At 34.7% G+C, this 12,413-nt stretch overlaps 1 protein-coding gene across 3 annotated transcripts; it reads right to left on the reverse strand.

Moving 5' to 3' along the window:
* Positions 1-274: 274 nt before the first annotated feature.
* On the reverse strand, positions 275-8,874 carry LOC137935612 (uncharacterized). Of its 3 annotated transcripts, none has more exons than XM_068780219.1 (14): positions 8,804-8,874; positions 8,085-8,184; positions 7,622-7,749; positions 7,241-7,394; positions 7,050-7,159; positions 6,495-6,578; positions 6,318-6,366; positions 6,051-6,142; positions 5,064-5,199; positions 4,694-4,773; positions 2,698-4,028; positions 1,637-1,747; positions 705-1,556; positions 275-627 (listed from the first exon to the last, which is right to left on the reverse strand). In XM_068780219.1, coding segments are annotated over exons 1-13 (2,949 nt in total). In that variant the 5' UTR covers positions 8,806-8,874; the 3' UTR covers positions 275-627; positions 705-984. The 3 variants fall into 3 exon arrangements, with proteins under 3 accessions (XP_068636320.1, XP_068636319.1, XP_068636318.1); XM_068780218.1 differs by having other exon boundaries at positions 754-1,556; positions 5,064-5,205; XM_068780217.1 differs by having other exon boundaries at positions 5,064-5,205.
* Positions 8,875-12,413: the final 3,539 nt, after the last annotated feature.

Consider the following 12,413-nt stretch of genomic DNA (forward strand, 5'->3'; position numbering starts at 1 on the left):
GTGGTAGACACACCCTAATAACCAGTCAACCTCAAAGAAACCTCCAACTTGTTTGTTAGTACTTGGAACTGCCAAATTAATTGTGGCCCTAATATTGTTGGGGAAACCCATCCAGTGAGGGATGAGGCAAATGAGCAAAAAACCTAAACCCATCCCCGACTGAATGAATGCTTGGCGGGGATGGCCCTGTGATTTCACTTTCACTCTCTCTTATCTCTCCCCCCTCAAGGATCAGTTAATAAATTTAACTAAATAAAAATAGTTGGGAAAATACGGTCCAGATGTATGACGACGTATTTAGTATTTTAGCTCTCAATATTCACAATGCAATGTGAAACTTACCAAAATATGTAGTTCATGCACTTGTTTATACTTATACAAAAAAAAAAAAAAAAAAAAAACAGCACCATCTCTTTTACCAATCCCTTCTCTAGTAAGGTAGCATGCGAAGCTAAAATGTAAGGGCACCTGCTTCAGTAACGAGTTGCCATGACACTTGCAAGAGTCTGGTACCAGGGAATGTTACCTTCAGCTTTCAGAACTCTTGCAAATAGATGAACAGAGAGCTACAGCCTCCGTGCATTCGTATTTTTTAACCGAAAGGCACAGCAGTGGTCAAAAAAATTCCTGTCAAAAGCCATATTAGCACAAAGTCACGATTAACAGTTGGATGAAGCAAATTTGCATAGAAAATGTATCCTCACCAGCGGGTAGATGGTACAGATATTCGCTTAAGGTAGAAGTCTCCATTACCTATATGGCATGGATGTTTGAGTAACACGGCCTGCTCTCGGGTGCCAGTCAATTCCGATTGCTTATGCCACATCTGTCCTCAGTCCCCAAATAACATTCCAGCAAATGCATCTGATTTTCATCTCAAATCCCTGACAAAGTGGAACACTTTGGGTTGGCACTCACCTTCGCCATGCTCAGGCTTTCAGCTAGAGACAAAAAAGTTCCGGCACAATGAATCCAATTTTTAAATCAAATTCCAAATGCCCTGTTATATACATCTCCTGAACTTGGCATTCGAACTTTTAACTCATCATACCCGGAAAAGTATTTGTTGAATCCAACCCTCTCATTTCTGAGAAACTCTGTGACACCGACCATCTCATTTCCATTCTGGACCTCATTCCAACTGTCCCACTGGCCTCTTAGAAATTGCTGATCTCGAGACTGTTCCAGTGACATCTGTGCATAGTGTGAGAGACTGTTTTCCTCGGTTTGCCCAAATAGCCTAGATGTGATGTAACCATCTTTAATAGTTGAGTATCTATCATCCATCTGATCAGAGAACCTGAAGTTTTGATGTGCAGACAAAGATTGTTGTTGCAGCAATAGTTGGAGCCTCAAGTCGTTTTCATTTGAATTTTGAGTAGCAGAGAAGTGGCCAGATAAGTCCACGCCAGAGTTATTTATACCAAGTGGAAGTCGCCCTTTACCAACAGCCAGTATTGCTGGATCAATAAGTTCAACATCACCAACACTTCCAGTACTACCATTAGATACTTGAAAAAGGTTTCTTGACAACGAATTTTCAAGAAGGGGATTTCCTGTACGTGAGATAGACAGTGTTTTAACAAAGAGAGACACATTAACATAGACTTGTACAGATGTAAGGAAGAAGGCAAACCAGAAGAGGTCGAATCAAATGCTCGGTACAGCCTCTCTTGGGAAGAAAATCCTGGAGGTGGTCTGTTGGGAACCGAAAATCCAGGAGGAGCTGACATTTGGGCCCTTGATGCTGCTTCAAGGGAAGAAAAGGTATACAAAGAGACAAGTCAGCCAGCCTAAAAATCAGAAAACAAGCTTGAAACAACAACAAAAATGATTATGATAACAGACAACATTGACAAATACATATATGACCAATCCAAAAAGATAAGATTCAGCCGAAACTTTCACAGTCCTATTGCATTGATCAGTAAGTTATTATGTAGAACCCTAAAGTCAGCATTAAAGTTACTCAAAAGGACCAAAAGACGAACATCATCAAATGATTGCGTACTAATAAAGTCACATAAAAATGGGTAGTCAGTAAACAATTTGTACATTTACATTTTGGAGCTAAATTTTGAAGAGATACAATTTGTTGAACCGTATGAGGCCTCAAAGATTAATATATTTTTGAAGCATAAGTAAAACTAATAAAGTGAATTCAACAACAAGAAATTAAAGCCACTCACCAAGAAATTTTGTGAAGTTAAATAGTTACATAAAAGATATTAAGAGGCAAATATGTTAACACAATGCTCTTGAAATTCAAGGAACAAATCAAACACATAAGCAGCAAAGTAAGACTAGAACACTGACAACATGAAGAAAAAAGGATCTGCAAACACAATACACATGCTCAAAACCATCGTTTTACACATTAAACAAGTAAATTGTGTTACTATTGTTCAACTAGCAAATGAGCAAAACATGGTCAAAGTATTCCCCAACCAAATTTAAACAATAAAAAAGCCCTTCGGCTTCGAAAATTGCATACTGTTACTTGGCTATCAAATGAATTAAGACATGTCACTACTGTGTCATGACTGTAGAACTGATGTTGCTGAACTCATTAACGAAATTTGCAATGAAAAAGAAAATAGTAAGTACAAAACATATTGGCCAGAAGCTACATAAAATTACTAAGAATTCAAAAAAACTCCTCGCAGGAGATAGTATCTACTTCTATTGGGAACTCACCTGGGGCTTTGCTAGATGAAATTATTTGACCATTAAAGTGACCACCTAAATCCTCATAACCACTGGTAGTAAAATCATTTTGATGCATGTCTCCAAATAAACTCCTGCTTTCACCAGGACTCCTCAGTACATTTAGGGGGGCAAAACTACTGAAAGAAGGATCCAAATGATTTGTTTGATTAATTAAATCCTCCTGCCTTGCAAATGAAAACCTTGATTGACTGTTTTGCTTCCAGGAACTTGGTAGCCCTATAGAACCATTTTGTTTGTTGGCTTCACCAAACATTTTTGCAAGGTTACTTGAAGAGATTAAGGGATCATCCCAAGAATCTAAATCCAACGACAAGATACTGGAAATGATGCTGCTCTCAACATTCTGATCAATCTCAGAGGATCCTGCTTCCACTCTTCCCACGCTCTTGTCTCTTTCAACATTCACTAGTGAATTAGAAGATCCAGATGACCCAAATATTTTACCAGGTTCAGACACTGGGTTGAAATTGTGCTCTTTGCGTCCTTTAGATAAAATAGGTCCAGCAGGAGTAAATGGATTCAAGGTTTCATCAACTTTCCTGCCTGAGATTCTAGAATCTGTATGACCTAGATGGCTTCCACAAACAATGTTACTATATTGCACATATTGGCTACTGGAATGGGACAAATATGAGGGATGGCAAGAGAGTAAACCAACATCATCATGTGCACTGGCAACCGGTATCACCATTGGTTGTGAGTCCAAATCCCAACTTGATATCTCTCCTGAACCCAATTCCCTTTCAGGCGCTGCAGTATCATTCATCAACGGAGCTGAGACTGCAGATTTGGTTGCATCAAACCCATTTTCACATTGATATTGCTGGAATCCTGTAAGAGAATTACCAAGTTGTCGTGGTGAAATATGATTTGAAGCTAAAATTTGGTTATCTGTTCCAAGCTGGTTAATGAAGTGACCTATTTCCTGCAGAGTAGATATGCCTTTATCCTTCTCATTAAGCGTGGTAAATGAGTTACCATATGAGGTCACAACAGCAGAACCTGAATCTACAAGAACATCTGTTGATGTGTTGCCAGTAAATTGAGATTCTTTGTGAATAGAATGTTCAGATAATTCTGATGAGTCTGATCTACTACTTGGATGTACTGGGACCAGAACTCTGTCAGTTGCTGTAGATACTTGATTGACATCTGAATGAAGGGTAGATTGTAGTGTGGCAATTGGAATCTCTGACGGGAAAACAATGGAAGTAACTGTATCAGTTGTTTGTTTAGGAGGTCCCTGGGTACATGAAGTACTCACAGCAGGTGGTTGGCAATTTGAACCACGCAAACCCCTGTAAAATAAACACCAAGATCTTAGTCACAGGAAATTTCACTGTCTACCACATTATAAACTCAACAGCATATCAGCTCATGAGTAGAAGATTGGACCTCACGAAAGCAGGTTCTTGTAGGTACATTGAATACAAACAAGGTTGTGGTTTGTACCCCCTCAACAGGGGATATCAGAATTTTGGGTACCCAATAAGGTGCCAGACACAAATATTGCAAATCATAGTAAAAATATAATTGATCCTTTTGTCTTAACAGTGCACTTCCAGGGAAAAGGATGTTCGAGAAAGAGCCAGATATTTGCTATAGGAATACTGTGTATGAAATATAAAAAGTAACTCAAAAGTCTGGCCTTTGACCATTTGTACGGTTTTCCGAACCAAGATAAATACCTTTTTAGTAGAGTTTCTATTTCAGAATTTACTCTTCCCTCACAACACATGCTTCGAAAGGGAATAGCAACAACATTCAAAACAGTAATGGTAGAAACAGTCGTTGTATATCTTTGAGAAACCATAATAGTAAGTCATGAACATCTTTTCTTTTTTATGTTATTAAAATTACTACAATAAGAATCAATATCAGTTTTGAACTAGTACTCTTTGAAGTAGCAAGAAAGAAAAGGAAAAAAAATAATCAGAAGATAAAATGAAATAGAATATCCTACCATGAAGCTGCTGGTGGAAGGACACTAGACTTTTCTGAGCTACTATTAGGAGGTGAGACCTTGACCTGTGAAGAGGAATTCTGTGAACAGAAAACATTCTAGATCAGACCATGTACAAATATATCTCATGATTTCATAACATGGCAAACTTACAATGGCTCACTGGCTAAAGATTCTTTAGCAACGTCTATGTAGTTGGTAAAGATCATCTACAGATTTTAGCATTCGTAAAAAATCGTAATATATTAACCAGTGCTTGGACATGCAATAGTTTACCTCTTGCCCTTGAGTTAAAAGAACAAAAAATATGTGTTAAAAAAAAGGTGTTATTCTGTATAAGAATTATAAGAGTCGAAACTGGAGAACTTACAGTTGGCATGTTCTTGACATTAGGCTTGACAGAAGAGGATGTACCACTATGGCAGAAATCATCTGCTGGGGAAGGCAAAACATTCCCAGAGCGGCGCTGAAAATGATTGTTGGCAACGCCAGTAATTTGCTGAACTCTGCTTCTTCGGAAGTATTAACATATAAGTCCTCAAAATGTCACATGCTTCTTTTTCAAAAAAAAATATGCTTCTTATTTTAATAACAAACATAGCTACGAAAACATCCGGATAAAATAAAAGAGACAAAAGAGACAATGCTGATACCTCCTTGGAAATGTCCATCTAGCAGGGAAAACACATGCTTTGACAAGGCAAATTTGGATATAAAAGTTAGCATTATAGGAAAATTCCTTCCTGTTTCCAAGATACCCTTCCAAAACAGTGTATTTTGGGGAATTAAGTCGCCAGGAAGGAGCAGTAACAGGCTCTTGAATATACAATAACTAAAAAAATGGTAAAATAGTCCATCCAACTTGGAAAACTTTTACCTCATTGGTGATAGGAGAGAGTGAGTGAGAGAGAAAAAGATAGGTGTAAGAAAATTTGCAAAGGAGCTGTGAATATAAAAAGTCAGGAATATGATAATACATTCAATAGTGAGTGATTTTTAGAAAAAACATACCAAACCAAGGGACAACCAAATCATAGCAAGGATTGAAAACAGTTGTAATTGTTTTAAGACTTTGTTCAGATGGCAATTAGTAGCATCAAAATCAAGGCCTCAAACAAAAGTTTTTTTTTGCCCAAAAATTTTGGGTAGAACCTACAACAAAGGATATTAACATAATACAAATGCTTCTTCAATCTGACCAAGACACAAGATAAAGGTGATCCTGGGCTAACAAGCCAATTTTCTTCTCAAAACTGATGAAAAACTGCCACAGATAGAAAATATTTGTCCACAACATTGGATATAAAAGATTTTGGATAAAGATGCTCAAGCACAACTCAGGAGAACAAAGGAATACCTTGTATAAGCTGAAATTATCTCATCCTTCGTAAAACTGTCCTCGTGGACCCCAACTTCATGCAAATATAAGCAGTCCAGATTACTGCAAGGCTGTACCACGACGAATTATGTTTAGAAAATTTCTAACATTGCAATTCTAGAACAACAAATGAAAAAAAATAGGAAATATCTATATTCATTTACATGTGCATATATATGAGCATAAATATGTGTGTATGCATGTATGTATATCAAGGAAACATGACTGAAACTGCTTCACTCATACCATGTTTCTCAACCATGTGTGACAATACTTGGTGGTGCCAAAACAAGCTCTGCAACATGCAAATCAAAAGACCATAATCCATAACAATTAATATTTCTAAAATTGAATCATATCATGAGAACTACTTAGAAGAACTTAAGTCCATGCAACCATTTAGCTGTGGCTCACAAGCTCTACCTTAATGATCGACCATCCAAGCTAAAACCATGCACTGATTGTATGCATCTGACTGCTTCCTCCTCTTTATTGTAAGTAATATATCTGAAGCCAAATAGAGTTCAGAAAAGTTTGTCTGAGAGCATTAAAGAAGAATGATACATAGTCCAAGCAAGCAGCACACATGCAAATTACGAAATTAATGGAACATCCTGTTCAAGGAAACAAACACATTGCGTCTCCCATGTAATTTCATAAACTTGTATTGTCTCAAAGTTCAACACCTCTTCCATGAACACAAAAAAGAAAATAAATATAAAAATAGCTAGCTTTATAAAATACAGGAATTCTTCTTTCAACTGCACAAGCATGATAACTTTTGAATGAAACCAATAATGCCTGACAAGAGGAATATAGGAGATAGTAAACACTACAACGTTAAAAATATTGAATCTGCCTGTCAAAAAAATTTTAAAATAAAAATATATTGAATAATATAGTAGCATTTATTCAATAAATTTAATCTAATAGCATATTAAGCTCAAAACATATTAAAAAAGTAAATCAAATACTTACACACTAACAGAGTTGTTACTAGAGGAATTCTGTCCACCACCAGCTGGGCGAGTTATGGATACCTTCAAAACTTTACCATACTGGCCAAAATATTCCCTCCGCTCAAGTGTCTGATTAATCAATCCACCAACTCAGGTTATAAAATAATGACACCTGGAAAAGAATAACCATAAAAGAAACATGGTACCTACATCTGCATCAGCCAGATTAGCAGGAATTCCGATGATATATACAAGATTCCGTTGTATCACTCGAACACTGCTTAGATGTTTTCTTCCTTCAGATGCTCTTGGTTTTGCCTTCTGGAACTTAAATTTTCTCTTGGAATTGATTTCAGCCACCATTCTACCCAGAGGTGATTATATAGTGAGCCACGCCCATCACAACAAATATATAGGATGTATTAAAGTAAATAGCTTTTTTGTCCAATTTATTTTACTTTTCCCAATTATGTGAGGCTAATCCACACTAACCAACATGATGTTTTAGCTACATCAATTTCTTTTTAATGATAAGGCCAGCAATTGAACATCCATTAAAGAAAATAAAGAAGTACAGAAACCGAGAACAACCTCTCACAATTGGCAGCTGTTCCTACAATCCTTTCCTTGTCATAAGGTGTACGACAAGCTGGGCAGCGCCCCTCTGTATCATCCTTCTCAGCCATGTCAATAATATGATGCCAGCACCAAACGCATATCTATGGAGGAAACAAAAGAAAAGGAATCTAGTCTGAGGAAACAAAGATAGATAATAAGAAACAAAATGTCATCAAGCATTCGACAGAAGCATCTGAAATGCAACAACAAGGAAGAAAATCCGCATCTGACAACTAATACTCTCAAACACGACGACATGAGAGGAAAGAAAATTCCCAATAATTAAATTGTCATGAAGACAAAAGGTTGTAGGAGAAGCAAAAGACTCTCCAAGCACCGATCATTTTCCGTTATCTAAAAGCCATCACCAGAATCAAGTTCGAGAATGATGAGAAGAGAGCAAAGAAAAATCGAAAAGGGATAGATTGCACCGGACCTCATAACCACATTTACAGGGCTTCAATTGCTGATCCGTTAGGTCCATTTCTTCCGCGCAGAGAGGGCACGTTCTCTCGCATTCGTCATTCATGGTCGCCCTAAAACCCAATGGACAGTTAAAATAAGATAATAGGAAAACAAATGACTGATAGAAATGCCTGTGAAATTGTCAGTAAACTAATGTCCAGTCATGCAACAGAAATTTCAGAGCCTCTCGCCAGAAGAAGTAAAACAATGCGATGATATCAAGAATCATCTGACAGAAGACAATGCTCTCTCGGTGCGTCTGCCAGATAGTTGCAAATAAATGAAGTCCTACTCCTCGTGCTATCCAAAACGAAGCCATAAAATCTTTAGAATTTCAAACGAAAACAAAGCCCCTTCCATTTGTAGCCTAACGCGGATTCAAGAAACAAAATGTTCAATCAAGATAAAATCATTTTAACAAACAAAATGGAGATCCATACAAATCGCCTCAAATCGAGATCGATTATCCAATCGATAATCACGACCTATTTAACGATAAATCCACTGCATGTCCAGGACTCACTAGAGAACAACCAATTTCCAAACGCAAATAATACGAATACAAAGCCGATACTGGTAAACCTAAAGCTTCAATAGATCGAAGCGGAAAGATCTCGAAAAGGAAGAGAAAAAGGCAGAAAAAATACAAGAAAAAAAGCGAAAAAAATAAATGCTACATATTCTACTTACATTCTGGAGAAGGGACGCAAAGAAGCAGAAATCGAGAGGAGAAACGGAAGCTCTGTGAGAGAAATCGAAAACCACACAACACGGGTCAAGAAGCGAGCCTCCCTTTCTGGATGGTTTTGCTGCTGCTTTTTGGATTTTATACATAATTAAATTTGTGTCCCTGTCATTTCATAAGGGAACTGAAAAGCCCCCCAAATGAGGAAAACTTTACGAAACTACCCTGGAGGCTGTTCAGGAAACGTGGAGCATCCGGCTGCAGATCAAATAACAAGTGACGCGCTTAGGCCACACGTGCCACCAATCTGACACGCTTTGGCCACACTGGGTGCGCGGTGCGTGACACTGTAAGGTGCTTAATTTACGACTGTATCCTTTTGCTTTATCTTAATTACCGGAAGGACAAGACGGATTCTGTGGGATCCACACGCCCACAGGAAGATAAGCAGCGTTTGGGGGAGGTCTCCATTCATTCCCACTTTCTCTTTTACTTTTGATATTAAAATTATATTTCTATATGGAAAAAATATAAAATAATACTATTATTTCATTTACTTTCGATAAGCTATGTTTATCTTGAACTAAAGGTCATTTTAGGAAATACGGGATTTAGACTAATGCTGTTAAAATCGGACTGGACCAGCCAATTTAACCCGATTCAATTGGAACAGTACCCTTTTTCGGTTTTCGCATAACGAAAACGGTTTTTAATTTAAAGCATGAATACTTGGTTGGGTTGCCTGGTCTGAATTTGAACCGGACTGGTTAGTTAGGTCCGGTTCAATTGCTTTGATACGGTGAAGTAAATTTTATAAGAGAGATTCATAATTATAAGCAATTGAATATTATTCGTGTCCAACTTTAACAAAATAATATATATAAAAGAAGAAGGAGGCCCAATTAGATTGGGTGCAATTGATCTTAGTTTATTAAAAGAATAGTTAAATAAAATTATCTTATAAAAATTAGATCTATCAAAGTAGTTTTATATAATAAAATACCCTCATTTTATTTATATAAATTAATGAATTTATATTTTATTTTATTTCTAATTTAAGAGTGAGAATTTAGATATTACAAGAGTAATAATTTGATTAAATATTTGGATATTATAAAAGTAAGCATTTGTTTGATCATTTTATTTATGTATAACTAAGTAAATAATTAGTTATTATTTTTAATTTACTTATTAATTTTAAAATTTTAATTTTAAAAAATTTTATTTATTGATTTTAGTCAAATAAAACTATCTAAAATAAAATTTAAATCTATTAAATTCAAAAATAAAGTATTTTAAATTTAATTAAATATATAAAATAAAAATATGTAAACAAATACTTAATTTTATTATATCCAAAATGCTAGAGTGAAAGTGTAGAATGAGTAAAACAAGAGTCAGAGAGAGAGAGTAGAGAGAGAGCGAGTGCATGAGTGAAAGTGACTTCACCGAACTTAGGGAGTAATTTCGTTTTCACTCGCTACTTACCGTGCACACCAAGTGTGCGAGTGACAGTGACTTCACCAGCCTCTGGGAGTAATTTCACTTTCACTAACTACTTGCCTCGGGGAGTAATTTTACTTTCACTCACTACTTATAGTGCACACTAACAGGTTTAAGGTTATTTTCACTAATAAAAATGTTTTTCCGTTCACTTGGAGAGTGTCGTAGCATGGCATTAGAGGGCAATCAAAAGGAATTTATGGGTTGAAATCTTTTCACTCTAATGTATGATTCGTCCTCTCATATCCAAGTCCATGTATTTTTTCCCTTACATGTAAGTATTTTTTATTTTTAAACTATTGATTTTGTAAAAACTATAATGCCAATAAAATATAGAAAATCCAGGATTAATATAAGATTACGTATCTTTTACCTGTTTTTAAGCATTAAAATATTTTTGTTTGATTTCTCTTGATTAGGGGTGGCATCGAGCCGAGCTGAGCCCGAACCTGCTTATGTTCGAGTCGAGCTTGATTTAAATATTTCGAGTCGAGCTTCGAGCCGAGTCTCGTCTCGAGCCTAAAATTGTTATCGAGCTCGAGCTCGAGCCTCAACATACATTTAAAATTTTTCAAAAATATATATATATATATAAAATTATACATACATTTTACATAAAATTGGGCATGATGTCTACATAAAATTGGGTATAACTTATATATATAATATGTGTATAAGATTGGGCATAACCTCTACTTAAAATTGAGCATAATCTATATATATAATACTTGTATAAAATTCGGCATGACCTCTACTTAAAATTGGGCATAATCAATACACATAATACCTGCATAAACACTCCATAAAATTGTCTATACATTCCATAAACACTTCATGAAATTATTTATACACTCCATACATTGCATAACATTATAAATAAACTCCATACAATAATCAAACACAACAAAATTAAATAAAATATCACTATTAATTTACAATCACCCAAATAAAAACTATAAATCCTTTAAATAAAATCCTATTACTATTACAGGCTTACTAGAAAATTACAAGAAATATTTTAAATTTGTCTTAGGAAAGTTAAATGGACCTCTTAGTACCTTTTCTAAGGAAATAAATAAAAATTAATAATTAATCTAATATATTATTATACTTATCGATAATTTTTTAATCACATAAAATGTCAAACACAAAATTGCTACGAAAATTGCCTCATGCTCAAAGTATTATATCATCAATTGTCAAATACTTATTCAAAATTTTTCTATATGGTTTTCTAACCCATCTTGGCAAGAAAATTTTACTTAGAAAATTATATGATTTTTTAAAAAGAATTTATAATTAGAAAAATATTTTTAAAAAACATGAGGCACTAATGGTCCCTATATTTCTATTAAAAATGTTTTTTCAACATTTATTGAAAAAACCACTAATAGTCTCTAGAAACGTATTTCTACTAAAATATCTTTTCAATTTATTTAAGAGCCATGAGAAAGGGACAAAGAGTTTTTTTTTTCCTTGTTTATGATCTCGCACGTAGGGGTGGCTTTGAATAAATTATATATAAAATTATGCATACATTTTTAAAAATATATAATGATAGAGGAGGTTCAGGATTGAATTTCAATAATGGATTAAAATGCACCAATATTAATATTTTTTACTCCAATTGTTGTCTAGCTTGTTTTGTAATTTTTGAATCTGGCCATAATTTATTATGGCCTCCTTAGTGCCCCTAGATAAAAATTTATATTCTAGGAGAAACTAAAAATATTTTTCCTATGATACATAGTCCCAAAAAACCTTTAAATAAAATCTTATTACTATTAGTGACTTATTAGAAAATTACAGGAAATATTTTAAAATTTTCTTAAGAAATTTAAATGGACCTTTTTCTTGTCTCTTATAGGGAAATAAATAAAAATTAATAATCAATCTAATATATTATTATACTTATCGATAAATTTTTAATTAAATAAAATATCAAACACAAAATTGCAATGAAAATTGCTTCATGTTAAAAGTATTACTGCATCAACTGTTAAATACTTATTCAAAAATTTTTTATACATTTTTCTACCCAATCTTGGTACGAAAAATCTTACTTAGAAAATTATATGATTTTTAATAAAAAAATTCAATTCAAAAAATGTT

Source organism: Aristolochia californica, unplaced genomic scaffold (assembly GCF_029961685.1).
Source record: "Aristolochia californica isolate CCGP_79_NKW_82.1479 unplaced genomic scaffold, dmAriCali1.0.hap1 SCAF_10, whole genome shotgun sequence".
In the NCBI taxonomy this organism is placed as follows: Eukaryota; Viridiplantae; Streptophyta; class Magnoliopsida; order Piperales; family Aristolochiaceae; genus Aristolochia; species Aristolochia californica.